General features: G+C 35.2%; 1 protein-coding gene across 1 annotated transcript in view; it reads right to left on the bottom strand.

Annotated features, from left to right (window-relative positions):
- The window catches only part of map2k5 (mitogen-activated protein kinase kinase 5), a 99976-nt gene that overhangs the window by 32214 nt on the left and 47197 nt on the right, over positions 1 to 20565 (bottom strand). Inside the window, 3 exon segments of the mRNA XM_022215726.2 lie at positions 6578 to 6610; positions 6943 to 6969; positions 19765 to 19794. Coding sequence (XP_022071418.2) covers positions 6578 to 6610; positions 6943 to 6969; positions 19765 to 19794 — 90 coding nt within the window.

The following is a 20565-nucleotide window of genomic DNA, read 5'->3' on the forward strand; positions in this document are numbered from 1 at the left end:
GAGTAAATATACATGTCATTGCCATGAAGCAATTATTAGGCAAAATTAGATCAGTAATTACAGGCTTGAAAATAAAGTGGGAGTTCTTTATTAGTGGAGCCACTTGCTATTCGACAAATAGAGGAGAGAGGCGCATTAATGAGGGCGGACAGCGGACAGATGGCAGAAACTACCGCAGAGAACTCCTCATGTAAGACCCTGGATGAACCGCCATACACGAACACCAGCTAACAACTTAAACAGAGGGCAGCTGACCCTCATGTAGTCTGTTTTAAAGTTTGAAAATGCAGAAAAAATACATATTTTCACAGTGAAGCTTCTCATGTCCACATTTCAAACATTTTTGGGAAAGTTTTTTGGTGGAAAAAATGTTAAAAAAAAAAAAAAAGGTGGATTTTTAAAAATGTTCTTAACCCTCCTGTTGTCTTCATTTACAGGCACCAAAAAATATTGTTTTTTTTTTTTCTGAAAAAAGTCAAAAAGTTCAACAAAAAATTCTCCAAATTTCAGAAAATTTGCAAAACCTTCAGGAAGAAAATTCCAATAATTCCTGGAAAAGTTTTATAAAGAAAAGAACCCCCAAATATAGTAAGAAAATTTTTGTAAATATTTTCAAAAAATGAGTAAAAATCTTTTTAAAAAATCCTAAAAATATCTAAAGTGATTATGTATATATCAGTGAAACTTCCAATATTTTCTGTAAGAACATTTACAAAAAAATCAACCAAAATCCAGTGAAATTTTCTGGATTTCGGTTGATTTTTTTTGTAAATGTTCTGAAGAAACTTTTTTTTTATAATATTTCTTTTTTTCCAGACGTTGATGAAAGACAAAAATCCGTGAAAAAGCAATCATATTTCATCTATTATTCAGATATATTTTAAGGCTTTATAAACCCTACTTGAATAGTCCTTTAATATGTTTTAGTCAATATTTTTAAATAGATTTTTTAATATTTTTTGTAGACCCAGACAATGCTTATTTTACAGAAAAATTATTAAAATAATGGTGTGTTTAATCATTTCCTGCCACATATGTTTGTGTGTCAAAATAAAAGCATCCGCCAGATTTAGAGCGCATTAAAGGCAGATATTCTTTCTCCATTGCCGTACTTCAACGCAGCTCGCCACAATAATAAATATATTAAAATACCTACACACAGCAAAATCCTGCGATATAACGAAAAGTGAAACGCGATATGGCGAAGTACGACTGCACTGAAATGTGAGAGAGTGAATCACTGGGTATGAAACATCAGTGCTGTTTGTAGCTCTTTTGTGATGGAGCCTGTTTTTGCAGGAGATTATACAGCTCAGATGTTACAGCATCCTTTCGTTTTCTTCAAACACTCATCCAAAGCACAAAAACTGACCAAAGTCGACTCAGATTCTGCCTTCATCAGTCAAGGAGCATTCCTGTCCTTACACCAAATTCTACCTCGTTTGGACTAAAAAAATATATATTTCTTCACGAGTCCATTAAATATCTTTCAACTTTTGAGACTTAATCCTAGAAATATGCATTCAACTATTTTAATTCCAAGCACTGTCTGACAAAGAATCCAGACAAACCGGGGCACTGCTTCTAAAAAAAGATCTTCTTTTGAATTCTTAAAATGTAATTTCGAACAAAATCATAAGAGGAGAGAAGGCAGAGGACCGCCTCCGTTGTGTCGGGATGCTGGCGACTCTACTTAGCTTGATTCCACAAAGTGAAAAACACGTTTTTTTAACTATTGCTGAACCTGCTTTTGCGTGTCGGTCTGTCTGGTAGGCAGTTGTGACTTCTTTTTCTCTGCTTTGTTAGATTTTATCTATGTCGGTGTTCTGATTTTCAAGGCCACTCTTTTTGCTGCATAAATTTATTTCTAAATCTAAAAATGCAGTCGTTGCATTTGAGTTTTACATGAAGAAATTAGAATCTTTTTTGGATTTCTTAACCCTCCTTTTTTCCTCATTTACAGGCACCAAAAATGTCGTTTCCTTGTCTGAAAAACAATCCAAAAATTCAGCAAAAAAATTCCCCAAATTTCTCAAAATTTGCAAAATCTCCTGGAAGAACATTTCAATAATTCCTTTAAAATTCCCTGAAATGTCTTACTTAAAAAAATCCCCCAAATGTGGCAAGAAAATTCTTGTAAATATTTTCAAAAAAAGATTAAAAATCTTCCAAAAAATCCTAAAATATCTAAAATGATTACATATATACCAGTAAAACTTCTAATATTTCCTTTAAGAACATTTACAAAAAAAAAAAAAAAAAAAAAATCAACCAAAATCCAACCCTCCTGTTGTCTTCATTTATGGGCGCCAAAAATGTTGTTTCCTTGCATGAAAACAATCCAAAAACTCAGCAAAAAAAATTCCACAAATTTCTGAAAATTTGCAAAACCTTTACGAAGAAAATTCCCCGAATGTGGCAAGAAAAATTCTTGCAAATATTTTCAAAAAATGAGTAAAAATATTTTTAAAAATCCTAAATATCTAAAGTGATTACATATATATATGTATATATATATATATATATATATATATATATATATATATATATATATATATATAAAGTAAAACTTCCAATATTTTCTTTAAGAGTATTCAGCAAAAAAATCAACCAAAATCTAGCGAAATTCATTGGATTTTGGTTGATTTTTTGTGAATGCTCTTAAGAAACATTTTTTACATTTGTATTTTTTCCCCCACCAAAAAATGTTCAAAGTTTTCCCAAAAATGTTGAAAATGTGGACATCAGAAGTTTCACTGTCAGAACACTTTTTTTAAAAAGCAGTTGAAAAGATTAACTCTTGAAAAATATCAATCTCAGGAATAATAAACTAGAAGTAACTAAAATGATTTTGAATGGATTCCTCTTATCCTGTCAATGAGAACGGTGAATATTAGTTGTTGTTTTTTTTTTCTTTTTCCTTCTACGAAATGTAGAAACTTTTCGTTTTGGTTGAAAAAGGTTAGGCAAAATAAGTTTTGACTTCAGCCTAAACCCTTCGGTCACAGGACGATGATGTTGATGATGATCTTGATGATGATAATGATCATATTGACGATGATAATTTATGTGGAAAACGATGATGATGATGCCATCATTAGTACACAATTGTTACAATGTTTACTTTTTTCCTTGCTGACCGAATAAACTACTACTACTACTACTACTTTCCCCCACATTTTCAAACTATAAAGCGGGTCAATTTGACCCGCAGGACGACATGAGGGTTAATCTGCATAGATGCCAATTACTGAACTTAACGTCCCTCTCTGTACTTGTTTGGTCTTTAATTTGAGCCGGCCTTCCTCAGCCACACCTCACTGTGTTTTTATGTGTGATTCAAACAGAAAGAAATAAAAAAGAGGCCGACTGCCACACTCCAGACGAACCACGAACACACCTCCAGCTACAATAATATTAATTATCCACTCACCACAGTGTATTACTCATTCAGCCATTAAAGCAACTCCCAAATCCCCTGTGGAGTCACACACAACACCGAAGCATCACAACCGAATGGAATCAAAAAAAAACATTGGGATCACATCTACAGTAGAAACTAATGAGCAATATTTACAAAATGTCAGAGAGTCAGGTGTAATTTATCACACCTGCCACAATGCTGGAGTCAGGTGCGTTTACAGCAATTAAAAGTAACAGCTATTCTATGGTTTAAGGGGTGTCCAACATGAGGCCTGTGGGCCAAAAGTGGTCCTCCAGAGGGTCCAATCCGGCCCTCAAAGTGGAAAAATTACAGAGAAGACATTAACTGCAGATTTTAAACTAGTAAAACTCTAAATTTAGAATCATTTCTAGAGCATGACAAGTTGTTTGGATCATAAAGTAAAATACTAGATTGTTCTTTTCTGTCTCATTTATGTAATACTGCGTCTTGCTTTTTTGTTTTTTTTGACTTTTTTGTCATTTGTCTCGTGTTTTGCTTCTCATTTTTGTCATGTTGTGTTTCCTTTTTGTCTCGCTGTGCTTTTTGTCTTATTTTGTCATTTTGTGTTTCGCTTTTTTCATCGTTTTGTGTGTTGTTTTTGTCATTTTGTTTCACATTTACGCATTTTTTGTCTAATTTTTCCATTTTTTTGTTGCTTTGTAACTTTTTTCAAATTTTTTGTCTCTATTTTGTTGCTATTTTGACTCATTTTGTGGCATTCTGTGTCTCCTTTTTGTAATATTTTGTCTTGTTTATGTTGTTTTTTGTCTTTCTTTTGTTGTTTGATCATAAAGGAAAATATTTCATGATTGTTCAGTTCCAGATGGCTGTGACTAAATGTTGTGTTCCTTTGTAGACACACTGTGATCTGGAAGTTGTAATGCGTAAATGATAAACTGAGGCTGAAATTTAACGTATTTTCTTAAGAAACATCAGCTTGTTCATAATGTTTTGTAAAAAAGACAATAATTCCTTAAATGTGAACATTTTTGCACCAAAACAAAGGGAACATGTGGAGCTGTGGTTATTTATAGGTGATTATGCTGTGATTTTACTGGTCCGGATCACTGGAGATGAAATTGGGCTGATGTGGAACCTGAACTAAGAGGAGTTTGACTCCCCAGATGTAAAGCATTTAAAAGTTCCTTACCATTAAATCAGCTACTCTATGGTTAAACCCACTAATCTGGGTGTTTTTATAAAATAATAAAGCCTCGCATAAGTTAGACAACTCCCTGCACTAATAACAAACTTCTCTAACATACTTTTCACAACCTTTCCGTTGTCTCTTCACAGCTTCATGTTTCCACAGAAAGCTCATCCTCTGGCCTCCTCCTCCAAAGCGCTGCATTAGCCGGGACAGTAAGGCGGCGGCGCCTCGCCAGGGACAACACACAGCGTTCCCTCGCCTCCAGGGGAGACGGCAAAGGGCACGGGAAAAATAGTTTGAGTGATGGCTCCGTCTAGCTGACTAATGAACAGTTCAGCCCAGGTCAATCCATTACAACCAAAAGCATTTAATTATTAATTACGGCCGATCTATAGGCAGTTAAGGACAAGCGACGTCGTATGTTTAATGTGCGATACGCCCGGCGATGGAGGCGTCCGAGGAGGGGGAGGACGGGTTTAGGCTGCAAAGTTGTCGAGGCATTTTGGTTATTAGTGTACGTCAGCAAAGAACGGAGGAGAAAAGAGAGAGAGGAGGGGAAGGGTTTCGCTCGTGATGAAATGTAGGCGGTGTGAGCGACACAGCAGCAAGTCAGTGTATTAAAAGATATAAAAGGTTAGACTCAGGTTGGGTGAGACTGTGTGTTAGCCTGGTTTTAGAAATAATTCAGACGATTTACTGGGTGTGCTTGGGTAGAAAAAAAGAGGATATTTGAGAATCATGTTTTAGGAATGGAAAAAAAGAAAGGCTACTGAACACCAGGTACATATAATCCTGTAATGTGCGATAAGATAAGAATGTTTAAAAAAATGTTTCTTAAGTACATTCACATAAAAATCAACCAAAATCCAGCGAAATTCGCTGGATTTTGGTTGATTTTTATGTGAACGTACATAAGAAAATATTACAAGTTTTACTGATATATATGTAATCACTTTAGATATTTTTAGGATTATTTTTGGAAGATTTTTACTCATTTTTTAAAAATATTTGTAAATTTTTTTTAGTCAAATTTGGGATACATATACACACACACATATATATATATATATATATATATATATATATATATATAAAACTTTGAAGGGAAATTTTAAGGAATAATTGGAATTTTCTTCCTGAAGGTTTCTATTTTACTACTGGTTAGTAGTAAAATAGAAATACCAAAGAATACAAAGCACAAAGTGTAAGTTTGTAAAAATGTTTCTGTGAAGTGTCTTAAGAAATTAGAATTAAAATAAATCAGAAAAATAAAATAACACAAGTACAAGATGTAAACTGCATACTAAAACAATAAGATGAACACAAAATGAACTGAAGCAGAATAAACAGATGTATTGTACGTATTTTATGTAATGACATCTGTCTAAGTTTAGGTGATTTATTTAAGTTCAGAACTGCAAAATCGGTGCAAAGCAGAAGAAAATTAAATAAAGACTTCTATAATATCAAAGAAAAGGACACCCATTTTCACACAGTGGCCAGATCTGTTGGTTATTATGTCCGCCAGTTCTCTTGTGTGTTGATATTTCGTTCCCTCCTCTCCTTTTATATGCTTTATACGTCATGCATGTATTATACGATCAAACAAAGCTGCTCCTGGCTGTGTGCACACGTAACATCATCAGTCTCTCAGTGTTACCACTTTCGGTACAAAAACAAACACCCAGTGCAGTGAGGAGAGAATTCCTGGTTAAACACTGTTTTGTCTGCTTTCCTGGTGGCTCGGTAACACCCAGGATTCAGAGGCGTGTTTGTGTTTGTGTCACTCATGACGGGTCCAACCTCTACAGTAATGTGCGTGTGCATGTGTGTGCTGCCTGAGGCGGCAGCGTAGGGTGAAGGGTTGAGTGAATGGGGAGCAAAGCCGCCTGAGTGGTTTGCTTCATTAGGAAACAAAATATAAGCTTTCCGGGCCATTAGGACTGACTTTAGATGCAAAAGCACATAAGACGACGACTCACCTCATCAACGATGCATTGCAGTAACTGGAGAGGCTGAAAGAGGAGATGAAGGGAGAAAAAAAAAACACGTTAGCCGACACAGAATTTCTAGGCAATAGGGAAAATCAATAGTGTGATAAAAAAAGCATCCACCTAGATTAATCAAATGCAGCGAGCTCAGGCAAAGCCACTCTGCAGCTCCTGAATGTTTTTATTATTCCATAATGGCACCTAATGTAACACCAGCAGTTTAAGCATGAGCTAATATTTTGCTGCAAAAATGCAATTTGAGTGTTTTTGGTTTTTTTTTCCAAATGAGAGAATCAACGAAGAGTAACAGACTATAGAGTGGGAGACCTCTCCTATTCCACTGCAATAAAACTTACCATTAAAGATCCTTGGTTCTTCTGAATCTGTAGGGCAAGACAGAAAAGGAGAGACGAGGCGATATGTAATTAGCGTGTCATAATCAAGACGATGCACTTGGACACATTATGATCACGAGGAGAAAATTATTGCTTTCCTGTTGGCAATTTGTGAGTATGTGTTAACACCATTTACATAATGAAAACACACAAATGTTAATGGCCTCGCGCTCATTTGCGGAGAAACGGGGGTAAAAGATCCAGTAATGCTAATTTTCAGAGCAGCACTTTATTCCTGCCCTCCAGGTTATCGAGACGCGCCGGGTTGGAGGAGAACCGTTACAAAAACAGCGTCGAGGAAGCTTCGTAATGAGCGTGCTCAGTGTGTCTGATTCACAGGTGCAGCAGGGATATCAGCACATGCTAAGCTACGTAAACACAGAATGACAACAGGGGAATAGCTGTCAGTTTTTGGAAAAGGCAAAAAGGTAAGAAGTAACTCAGATCCAGATCACAGAGTGTTTACAAAGAAACAACATTTAGTCACAGCTATCTGGAACTGAATGATGTAGTACTTCACTGTACAATCAAAACAAAACAAAAAATCAGACAAAAAACAACAAAAACAAGACAAAATATTACAAACATGAGACACAAAATATTACAAAAACGAGAAACAACAAAAAATGTGACAAATGACACGCAACAAAACAAAAAAGAAACAAAAAAATTGACAAAAAAGCTTCGAATCAACAAAAAAATGGAGACAAGTGAGACAAAAATACGAAACGACACAAAACAGTGAATAAAGCAAAACACAAAATGACAAAAATAAGACAAAAAAACCACAAACGAGACAAAAAGTAAATACAAAATGACAAAAAACATGAGACGACTGACAAAATTCAGACCAAAAAAAGACAAATACAAGATGAAATCTTGGAAAAATGAGACACAAAACGACAAAAACAAGAAATAAAATGACAAAAAAGAGACAGATGACAGAAAACAAAACAAAAAAAAGAAAAAATCTGACACGTTACAAAGCCACAAAAAAAATGGACAAACGATTAAAATTTGACAAAAAAATGAAAAAAGCGAGAAACAAAATGACGAAAAAATAGACTAACAACACAAGCAAGACATTAAAAAAAACACAAAACGAGAAAAACAACGCACAAGAACAATGAATAAAACAAAACACAAAATGCTAAAAAGACAAAAACCACAGAACGACAAAAACGAGAAGCAAAACGACAAAAACATGAGACAAAAGACAAAAATCTGTCAAAAAAAGAAAACGCAACAAAAAGATGACAAAATACTGAAAATACAGGAATGACAAACAATAAAAAAATGTGACAAATGACAAAACAAAAAAGAAACAAAAAATGGACAAAAAAGTTTCAAAGCAACAAAAACCAAGACAAAATATGACACAAATGAGACACGAAACAAACAAACATGATTCAAAAGACAAGTCAGACAATAAAAAGACAAACAAAGCAACAAAATGGACAACACAAGTGAGACAAAGAGGAAACACAAAACGACAAAAACGAGAAACAAAATGACAAAAACATGAGACAAAAGACAAAAATCTGTCAAAAAAAGACAAAAAGCAACAAAAACAAAACAAAATATTGCAAAAATGAGACGCTAAACAACAAAAGAACAGTCTAGTATTTTACTTTATGATCCAAACAACTTGTCATGGTCTAGAAATGATTTTAAAATTTATAGTTTTATTAATTTACAATCTGCAGTTAATGTCTTCTCTGTAGTTTTTCCACTTTGAGGGCCAGATTGGACCCTCTGGAGGACCACTTTTGGCCCACGGGCCTCATGTTGAACACCTCTGCTCTATTGTTTCAAGCAAGACATACGAAGAGGCCGTGTTCTTACAAATAATTTTCATTTGGAAGCTTCGTCTTAAAATATACGACGCTGCAGTGGATCTACAGAAGTCACCTCCTATTTAAACCCCCAGAGCTGCTTTCATCCATCAGCCTGCTTTTAATTTCCAAAAACCTAAACGTATAACTTCATCACAACAACGAAATGATACAAAGCCGGAAACCTCGGCTCAGCTAAACGTCTAATAACGTCTGGTAAATAAATTGCTCATTTCTCCGGCTCTTTTGACAGTGCATTAGAACACTTATTGATTCACTCAATTAAATACAGGTTTTCACACTCTGTAAATACCAAGAGACTCCTAAACTGCCTCTACATCCAGTTTTGCCTGATTCAGACACATTAAAGGCAACTATGGAAAACTAATTTGTTCAGAAATAATTACTAGAACAGAATTGCGTGCTGCTCCAGGGGCTGAAATTGGATAGTGGGAGACTAACTTATTCAAGCATAATTGAGCGCTTATTCTTCTTGTACCGGGTAGCTTGACCACATATCAGAAAGATTTAATAATCCCTCCCTGTCTTTGCCCCTCTTAACTGAGCCTCTCATTACTGTATGCTGATTACCTGATAGATATATCATTGTCTGTGTGTTTATCCTGAGGGTAAGCATTGTTTAATGGAATATTTAGGGCTAAAAAAAACCGTTTTCCGACGATGCATTTCTTCTACACTGCAAAAACTCAAAATCTGACCAAGTCTATGTCTTATTTTTAGTCAGAATGTCTCATCTCACTTGATTTAGGATAACCTCACTTAACAAGTGACCTTTCAGCAAGACAGGACTTCTTTTAAGGCAATGCATCTTAAATATCTTGTTAAATCAAACAATCCTGAAATTGTCTTGTTTTAACCCTCCTGTTGTCCTGTGGGTCAAATTGACCCGTTTTAAAGTTTGAAAATGTGGGACAAACAAAACGAATATTTTCACAGTGAAAACTTCCACATTATCAACATTTTGGGGGAAATTTTTGAACATTTTTTTGATGGAAATTTTTTTTTAAAGAAATGTGTCTTTAACCCTTTGAGCTTCAGTCAATTCCCGCCGTTTTCAGTACAAAAAATCGCTAATATTCTATTTTTAAATTAAAAAAATTATGAAAAATACAGGGAATATTGGACGGGCATCGCGAGGTGCATTTCCTTGAAAATGACCGATTCGGGGATTTTATACCGACTTCAGGACATGTTTTGGACAAAATAGTTTACTGGCTTGTGTCATCTGGATGTAAAAGGTTGGATTATGGCCGTTTTTTGTGGAATCTTTTTTTTTGTGTGTAATAATAAACCCGGAAATGTGAGTCGCGCTGTGTGCGTTGAAGCCGTGTATAGAGAACGGATGGATGAATATTCGTTTTTGTCGGACAAATGTGTTTTTCTCACCCGCTGTGGTAATCACATCTGAAAGTGGTTTATACCGGCGGATTCATGAGAATCTAAGCTTTCCATCGGCATATAGTGTTTGTATAATCGCGTTTGCAGCCGTCGGACATTCTTGAAATTCATATGCAAATTAGTAGGTGTACTGCCGGCGGTACACTGAAGCTTAAGGGGTTAAGAACATTCGGGGGGGGGGAATCAACCAAAATTCAGCGAAATTTGCTGGATTTTGTTTCTTTTTCTTCCCCGAATGTTCTTTCAGAAAATATTAGAAGTTTTACTGATATATATGTAATCACTTTAGACACTTTTAAGATTTTTTTTAAAGATTTTTGTTCATATTTTGAAAATATTAATAATTTTCATTTTTTTATCTTTAATTTTTTTTATTTCTTGTCAAATTTGGGGATTTTTAAAAAAAAAAACTTTTAAGGAATTTTCTTCCTGAATATTTTGCAAATTTTCAGAAATTTGGGGAATTCTTTTGCCGAATTTTTGGATGTTTTTTGGTACCATACATGAGGACAACAGGAGGGTTAAGACAACTAATATTGACAACCCTGGTAATATATACATTTTAAAATAAGTTTTCCCAGCTAATTTTAAGATCTCAATATTCTAAATATCAGATCTCATTTCAAGAAATCTTACCAAGCCATTTTCACTTGTTCTATTGGTAGATTTTTTCACTTATTTCAAAGTAAAAGTTCCTTGTAATAAGTTTTTTTCTCTTGTTTTGAGAGGAGCATTTTTTCCAGTGTAACACATGCTCTGTGTGTATAAATAAGATCTCAAACGATTTCTGTTCCTTTCAAAAGCAACTCAATAAGCAACTCCAAGAGATCAGATGGCAGCTTGCCTCCTTAAAAAAAAAAAAAAAAAAAAAATCAAAGCTGCTTCTTCAAGGGCAGGAATCAGAAAACTCAACAAGTCTGCCTTTTTGATAACTTCCTCCCCTGCATGTGTTTCAAAGGTGTGATTATGGGTAAGTTCAGCACCGCAACGTCTCCATGGAGATGCAACTATTACAAGCAGGAAAAAAACACCGAGAGGTCCTCATCTCTGTTCTTTTCTTTCTTGTCGGGTCAACAACAAGCGAGCCTGAAATTATAGGCTGTTAAAAAATCAACCGCAGCTTCTCTGATCTCCTTCAAACTGACAACCTTTAATACTCCTCAGATGCAAGAATACCACTCAAATTAGACTCACCAAGTGGTAAATTTAGATCTGCACCGCCTTACTGACTTTATGGAGCCTAAATGTTCCACCTTTAAAAGACAAACGACAAAATTCAGACAATATAAAGACAAAAAACAACAAATGTAAGACGAAATATTGGAAAAATGAGACACGAAACGACAAAAACGAGAAACAAAACGAAAAAAATGAGACAGATGACAGGCAACAAATCAAAAAATGATGAAAAATTTGACAAAAAATGGACAATCAACAAAAATTAGACAAAAAAATGACAAAAGCGAGAGGCAAAAAGACAAGTGAGGCATAACAAAAACAACAAATAAAGCGAAACATAAACTGACAAAAAACACAAGTGAGACAAAAAGGAAACACGACAAAAACACGACAAACGACAAATACAAGATGAAATATTGGAAAAATGAGACACGAAACGACAAAAACGAGAAACAAAAAAATCACAAAAAATGAGACAGATGACAGGAAACAAAACAAATGAAAGACGAAAAATCTGACAAAAAGTTACAAAGTGAAAAAAATGGACAATCAACAAAAATTAGACAAAAAATGACAAAAGCGATAGACAAAAAGACAAAAAATAGATTAACAGCACAAGTGAGACATAAAAACAAAAACAACAAATAAAGCCAAACATAAACTGACAAAAAAAACAAGTGAGACAAAAAGGAAACACGACAAAAATAGAAGACAAACGGCAAAATTCAGACTAAAAAAAGACAAACAACAAATACAAGATGAAATATTGGAAAAATGAGACACGAAACGACAAAAACGAGAAACAAAATGAGAAAAAATGAGACAGATGACAGGCAACAAAACAAAAAAAGATGAAAAATTTGACAAAAAATGGACAATCAACAAAAATTAGACAAAAAAATGACAAAAGCGAGAGGCAAAAAGACAAAAAAATAGATTAACAGCACAAGTGAGACATAAAAAACCAACAAAAACAACAAATAAAGCGAAACATAAACTGACAAAAAAACACGAGACAAAAAGGAAATACGACAAAAACACACGACAAACAATACAAGATGAAATATTGGAAAAATGAGACACGAAACGACAAAAACGAGAAACAAAATGAGAAAAAATGAGACGGATGACAGGAAACAAAACAAAAAGATGAAAAAATTGACAAAAAGTTACAAAGTGACAAAAAAAATGACGAAAGCAAGAAACAAAATGACAGAAAATAGACAAAATAACACAAAATAACAAAAACAATGAATAAAGCAAAACACAAAACGACAGAAAACACAAGCGAGACAAAAAGGGAACGACGACAAAAACACAAGACAAACGACAAAATTCTGACTAAAAAAAGACAAACAACAAATACAAGATGAAATATTGGAATAATGAGAGACAAAACGACAAAAATAAGACAAAAAACACATTAGAGACAAAGAGTGCACCGCCTTATTGATTCTATGGAGACCAAATATTCCACCTTTAAAAGTTGCCGTCATTCATCAGCTGTATGTGGAAGCCAGTCGTAAGGTTTTGTGCATTATTCAGAACGGTCGGGGGACAATAATTAGCATGATAACAAACGGTGACAGCAGCTTTACATGCTTAAGATCGACAAAGAACGGCCAATATTTCATTGATGTGATGTGTAAAGTGATCTGAAGCCCAACAGTGAAGTCTAATCCGGTGAAATAAAGTGTTAACTGTTTACAAAGTGTGCAGGAGTGAAAAATTACAGCAAACATTGTTCACAAGACACGTACAGCAGCAACAGACACCGGTTCCTTTCCGTTTCATTTGAGGGGGGAAAAACAAAGTACCAAAGGGAAATCATCTATGCCGTGTGATGGATGCAGCGATGTGTAATGGAAGAACAGACACACAAAAGCCTGACACAGAGATGCATTCAAATCTGAGAGAATATGACAAAATGAAGAGAAGCAAAAACAACCGTAGACCAAGCAAAAAGACAACAAATCAATCAGGAACAATAGCGCTGGCGGCTGTATACACATCACATCAGGTCTGGTGTCTTCAAAGACTTTCAGAGCGAGCCGCGCAAAACTCCATTAACTCCTGACAAAGAATGCAAATGAATCCCGACATGTGGTGAAGTGGAATTAAAGAGACCATCTCTAATCATGAGAAACACGAGGTGATGACTCCACTGTGAGCACACACACAGAAAAGGACGACTGAGGGAGGATGCAGCAACTAAACAAAAATAAAAGCAAGCGGAAAGCACACACACTTCATCAGCAAAGTGTGAACAACACACGGCTAAAAGTGGCTTCTTCCCCAACTTTAGCAACTCGTCCTGTCTCCCACCGACCTACAGGACAAATCCAGATGTTTCAGACTCACTCACTGCAAAAACTCAAAATCTTACCAAGTCTGTTTGTCTTATTTTTAGTCAAAATGTCTCATCCCACTTGACTTAAGATACATTCACTTAAATGACATTTCAGCAACATGGAGGGACTTGTTTTAAGACAATGTATCTTAAATGTCTTCGTAAGTCAAACAATCTTAAAATGATCTTCTAATTTTAGTCAAACTCAAAATAAGTTTAATCCTCGTGTCGTCCTGACCCGCTTTAAGGTTTGAAAATGTGGGGAAAAATATATTTTGACAGTGAAACTTCTGATGTCCACATTTTCAACATTTATGGGAAATCTTTAAACATTTTTTGGTGGAAAAAATGAAATGTTAAAAATGTTTCTTATGAACATTGACAAAAAATAAATAAATCAACCAAAATCCAAAAAATTTCACTGGATTTTAGTTGATTTTTATGTGAATGTTCTCAAAGAAAATATTAGAAGTTTTACTGGTAGATATTAGGTATTTTTAGGATTTTTTTGGAGAATTTTTTACTAATTTTTGGAAAATATTTACAAGAATTTTCTTGCCAAATTTGGTGGATTTTTTTTAAAAAACTTCCACATTTTCAACATTTTTGGCAAATGTTTTTGGTGGAATAAAAGAAATGTTTTTAAAAATGTTTCTTTAAGAACATTTAGGAAAGAAATCTACCAAAATCCAGCAAAATTCGCTGGGTTTGGTTGATTTCTTTTCTAGATGTTCTCAAAGAAAACATTAGATTTACTTATATATATATATATATATATATATATATATATGTAATCACTTTAGATATTTTTTTGATTTTTATGGAAGATTTTTACAAATTTTTTGAAAATATTAACAGGAATTTTCTTTCAAGGATTTTGCTCTTTTAAGGGAAACTTTAAAGGAATTATTGGAATTGTCTTCCTGAAGGTTTTGCAAATTTTTAGAAATTTGGGGAATATTTTTGCTGATTTTTTTCAGACAGGGAAACAATATTTTTTGGTGCTCGTGAATGAGGACAACAGGAGGGTTAATACACCTCAAATTAGGAGGTCACATAAAAGCAAAATCTATTTTTGAGTGAAAAACTGCTTATTTTTAAGCATGTCTGGCTTATTTTAAGACACCTAAGCTTGACAATCCTGGAAAAATAGAGCTTAAAATAAGTTTTCCAGCTAATTTTGAGATCTCAATATTCTAAATATCAGATCTTATTTCAAGAAATCTTACCAAGACATTTTTCACTTGTTCTATCGGCAGATTTTTCACTTATTTCAAGATAAAAGCTCCTTGAAAAAAGTTTCTATTCTTGTTTTGAGAGGGGCGTTTTTTTGTTTTTTTTCCAGTGACTCTCTCTCTCTCTCCTTTATCTCCTCCAACTTCTGCCTCCGCCTGTACTAAAATGTTCAGTGTGAAGTGTAGCAGGGGGTTTTGCACAGACAGCTGTGCCAGCGTCTGCAGAAATGACAGCTTAGGCCCGAGGACGTTGGCTGGCTGCGCCTGACGAGCTGGATCCGAGCGCTCTCGCCACACCGCTCTGCTACAGCCTGCAGGTGAACTGTCTGCAGTGCCAGATGGAGGCAGGAGGAAAATTAACACCGAGATGAGGAAAGCTGCGTGACGGCCTACGCTGCAAACCGAGAGGTGTTTCTGATATTTTGTCCACCCCTTTTCTATCAATTCATGCACTCACAATTAACAGGGTAACTAAATAAAAGGAAAGAGGGAACAGCAAGCTAAGATCAGACACGCCTGAGGCTGCAGTCAAACACGGCAGACATGTGGACAAACAGATTGGTCATTGTGTGACAATTACATCATTCTACAGTCTAAGTGCTGTATAAACACACCTTTGCTCCACTGCACAAAGAATCAGGTTTACCTTCTATCATGACTTAGAAATTAACAATCAACAGAGAATAAATAGAAAGACTGTAATCCAACCCACAGGCGGTTGTTTACCATGGAAGCATGCAACAAGGTGCACATTTCTCTCAGATGACCTAAAGCAGGGGCGTCAAACATGCGGCCTGTGGGCCAAAACCGGCCCTCCAGGGTGTCCAATCTGGCCGGCTGGACGACTTTGTAAAGTGCAAAAATTCCAGAGAAGACAGTAACAATAAACTGTAAATTTGTAAAATTATAAATTTTAAATAATTCCTAGACCACGACAAGTTGTGATCATACAGTAAAATATTAGATTGCTCAATGTTCTTTTGCCATTTAGTCCGTCATTTTCCTAACATTTTGTCTCGTTTTTGTTGTTTTTTCTCTTTTTTTGTCAGATTTTTGTTGTTTACCTCATTTTTGTGGTTTGGTGTCTCATCTTTGTAATATTTTGTCTTCTTTTTGTTGTTTTTTTGTCAGATTTTTGTTTCATGTTTTGGTCGTTTCGCCTCTCGTTTTGTGTTTCTTTGTTGTCCCGCTTGTGTTTGTAATATTTGTGTCGTTTTTGTTGTCGTGTGTCCATTTTTTCATCTCGCTTGTCATGTCTCCATTTTTTTTAATGCTTTATAATGTTTTTGTCAAATTTTTGTCTCTTTTTTTGTTTTGTTTCATATCACTCGTCTCATTTTATTTGTCATTTTTGTGGTTTGGTGTCTCATTTTTGTAATTTTTTTGTCTTCTTTTTGTTGTTTTTTGTCAGATTTTTGTTGTTTTTTCTCTTTTCTTGTCAGACTTTTTGTTGTTTACCTCATTTTTGTGGTTTGGTGTCTCATTTTTGTAATATTTTGTCTTCTTTTAGTTGTTTTTTGTCAGATTTTTGTCTCATGTTTTGGTAGTTTTGTACCTCATTTGTCGTTTATTTGTTGTCCCGCTTGTGGTTTTTTTGTCATATTTGTGTCATCTTGTGTTCTGCTTTTTTGTTGTGTTGTTTTTGTTGTTGTGTGTCCATTTTTTGTCTCGCTTGTGTCACGTCTCCATTTTTTTTGCCGCTTTATAATTTTTTTGTCAAATTTTTGTCTCTTTTTTGTTTTGTTTAATATCACTCGTCTCATTTTTTCTCATTTTTGTGGTTTGGTGTCTCATTTTTGCAATATTTTGTCTTCTTTTTGTTGTTTTTTTGTCTCATGTTTTGGTCGTTTCCTCTCTTGTTTTTGTCATTTTGTGTTTCTTTGTTGTCCTGCTTGTGTTTTTTTTTGTCATATTTGTATCATCTTGTGTTTTGCTTTTTTTTGTCATTTTGTGTCGTTTTTGTCGTCGTGTGTCCATTTATTGTCTCGCTTGTGTCACGTCTCCATTTTTTTTGCCGCTTTATGTTTTTTGTCAAATTTGTCTCTTTTTTTGTTTTGTTTCCTATCGTTCGTCTCATTTTTTCTCATTTTGTCATTTTTTTGTTGTTTTGTGTCTCATTTTTGTAATATTTTGTATTCTTTGTAGTAAAATACTAAATCATTCAGTTTCAGGTGACTAAATGTTGTGTTTCTTTGTAGACACTCTGATCTGGAAGTTGTAATGAGGAAATGATAAACTGAGGATGAATGCTGTTGAAATTGAATTTATCTTTCTTAACAAATTTCAGGTTGTTCATGACGTTTTGTAAAAAAGAAATAATTCCTTAGATGTGAACATTTTCAGAATGTTCTTTGTTGCTCTATAACAAAGGAAACATTTGAAGTTGTGGTTATTTATAGGTTATGCTGTGATTTTACTGGTCTGGTCCACTGGAGATCAAGTAACATCTTTACATGGAGGTACTGGTCATTAACATCCAAATCACCAATAATCTGAAAGAGAACTTTTTTTAATGCAGATATGCCTAGATTTTAAAAGCCTTGTGAGACACCCAGCTCCAACATTTAGTAAAATTTGTTCCCTCTTTGTGAGAAACAATAATTAGCATATCCAAAAATAAGCAGCATTTAGGGAAATCCTGCATAGAAACTAGAGTAGTTACAACACATCCAGTGTCTTTAACCCCTTAAGCTTCAGTGTACCGCCGGCGGTACACCTACTAATTTGCATAGGAATTTCAAGAATGTCCGACGCCTGCAAACACGATTATACAAACACTATACACCGATGGAAAGCTTAGATTCTCATGAATCTGCCGGTATAAACCACTTTCAGATGCGATTACCACAGCGGGTGAGAAAAACACATTTGTCCGACAAAAACGAATATTCATCCATCCGTTCTCTATACACGGCTTCAACGCACACAGCGCGACTCACATTTCCAGGTTCATTATTACACACAAAAAAAAAGATCCCACAAAAAACGGCCATAATCCAACCTTTTACATCCAGATGACACAAGCCAGTAAACTATTTTATCCAAAACATGTCCTGAAGTCGGTATAAAATCCACGAATCGGTCATTTTCAAGGAAATGCATCTCGTGATGCCCGTCCAATATTCCCTGTATTTTTCGTAATTTTTTTTATTTAAAAATAGAATATTAGCGATTTTTGTACTGAAAACGGCTGGAATTGACTGAAACTTAAAGGGTTAATTAACACCAAGGAAGTTTCAGCTGTTGCAGGCAGGAAAATCACGACTGTACCTCTGTGAAGGCTCGTATTCATGGCCTAAAAGTCCAACAGTTTTATAGTATAATTAAGATTTTCCACATACAATGTCGACACAATCGCAGTCTGATTGCAAGAGCCAACTCTTTCAAGCTCAAATCTGCCCTCCTTCTCATTTTGTAAAGGAGGGCAGCCTGGAGGTAACTTGAGGTAACCAGATTCAGATTGCTCAGCTAGGGATTAGTGAGATAAACCCATCTTAAAGGGCTAATTAATACTTGATGGGATTGGGAAGCCACTTCTGTGGTCGGCAATTACATTTGAGTAGGATTTTAACTTAGTGTAATGAGGGGAAAAAAAAATAGCCCAGAAGAGAGGATGCATACATTTGAAGTTGTATATCAGCAAGTTATCGAGATTGATCTAGACCAGAAGAAACAGAGGATGTCTTAGTTTCATTCAGGGCTCATAATTACTGACTCCTGTAACAAACCTACGTCATACCCACCAAGAATACTACTAGAAATACAAATAAGTCTACAAAGAAGTTTAGAATGTAGTCGGAAAAATTTTTCAATAGAAAGCCGGTACTATTAAGTCTTGTTTTAAAAAACTGAACAAAAAAGTTACAAAAACACAAATCCACAAAACCGGCTTGATTATCTGCACAAAATACACCCCCTGTCAAAAGTTTTAGGACACTGTCTCATTCAAATAAAGTAGAACCTGTCCTACAACTTTTGACAGGGGGTGTATTTCATCACATGGATGTGATCAGGGCAGGACTCTGATCATACATGTAAAGTTTCAGGCAGATTGGAGCATGTTCAGGACATTTACACAGCATTTGAAATTTCATGGTGAAGGATTAAAATTCCAGAGGCCGCCATGGACACGCCCTTTGACTTTGGATAAAGATTTTAATAACTTTGGATCATTAAGGCCTCCTGTATGTACTGGCCCAATTTGAGGTGAATTGGAGTTTCCCCCTAGGAGGAGTTCGCTCTAGAAACAAATGAAAAATGGGCAAAATCTGACATTCAACGCAAAATAGCTCACTTCCTGTTGGCTTTGGAATGTGGCTGTCACTGACTTTTTTGTTCAGCCTGATGTGCTGCATATGTGTACCAAATTTGGTAGATACACCCCCTGTCAAAAGTTGTAGGACAGGCTCTACTTTATTTGAATGAGAAAGTGTCCTAAAACTTTTGACGGGGGGTGTATATGGTGGTTTATTAAGAATGCTGTTACTGAAAACTAAAAATGCAACAGAAATCCTCTCGATAAAAATCTGTTTTGTCAAACCTCCTCCTAGTAAAACATTCCAGCTTTTCAGGTATGAACCAATCAGAATTCAATTCATCAAAAACTCTGTGCAATAATGTTGTCTGTTAATTTTTTATACTTTATTCCTCAAACATCCGCATCAGTCTTGCTGCTGTAACATAAATGTTCCCCACTATGGCACTAATAAAGGTTTAGCTTGTCACATAATGATACTAATGATATACAACATTAAAAAACACTTACCTGTGGATAGGGGAACATGCCAAGCGCCAGCTGTATGGAGAAGAAAATAATCATAAATACTCCAGGATATAGTGGAAAAGCTTTGCTGTTTTTCCAATCAAACTAACAGGTAAGGTATAAGTATAATGGAAATATCATGCAGTCAATGACAAGAAAGCAAGAAAGGCTTAAGGAAGGCCTCAGAATATCGTTTCTGGTCAAATTTATTGGATTGGATTCCACTAGACAACGAAGGAGCTCAATAATGTGTCCACCCTTTGTTCTATTCATTTTAATTCACATTTTTACAAGTTATTCAGTCTTATTATTCTTCCATTTCAAAGGGTAAGTTGGCTTTGAAATCAGATAAAAGTTAGAATCAACCACAAACTAAACCTTTAATTTCCAAAGAGCACCAAAATCAACAAAAGTCTTGAGGCACCAGAGACAGTTCTAAACTCTATGGACCGACTATGCTGCGCAAGCAAACTACATACAATATAATACATGTACTGACGCATTAATGTACGCTTTTCTGCTGCCAGCGTCTTCACGGCATGGAAGGAAAACAGCGCTGAAGCCACCGCAGCATGCAGAACTTGAGACTTTCAGTCTTTGAGGTGAGCTTAGCGGCCACATGCTGATAACACTTCCTCATCAAACAACATCAGCTATTAGTTAATAAACCCTCCCAATTACCACCTGCAGAGAAGCAGATAGAGGGATAAGGAGGAGGAGGACGGGATTGTGAGGCGGTCGTATGCAACGTGTGCTATTTTCGCTGGGGGGTTGGGTGACAGCTCTCCCTGACATCTGGCTATT

The sequence above is a fragment of the Acanthochromis polyacanthus genome, chromosome 2 (assembly GCF_021347895.1).
Source record: "Acanthochromis polyacanthus isolate Apoly-LR-REF ecotype Palm Island chromosome 2, KAUST_Apoly_ChrSc, whole genome shotgun sequence".
In the NCBI taxonomy this organism is placed as follows: domain Eukaryota; kingdom Metazoa; phylum Chordata; class Actinopteri; family Pomacentridae; genus Acanthochromis; species Acanthochromis polyacanthus.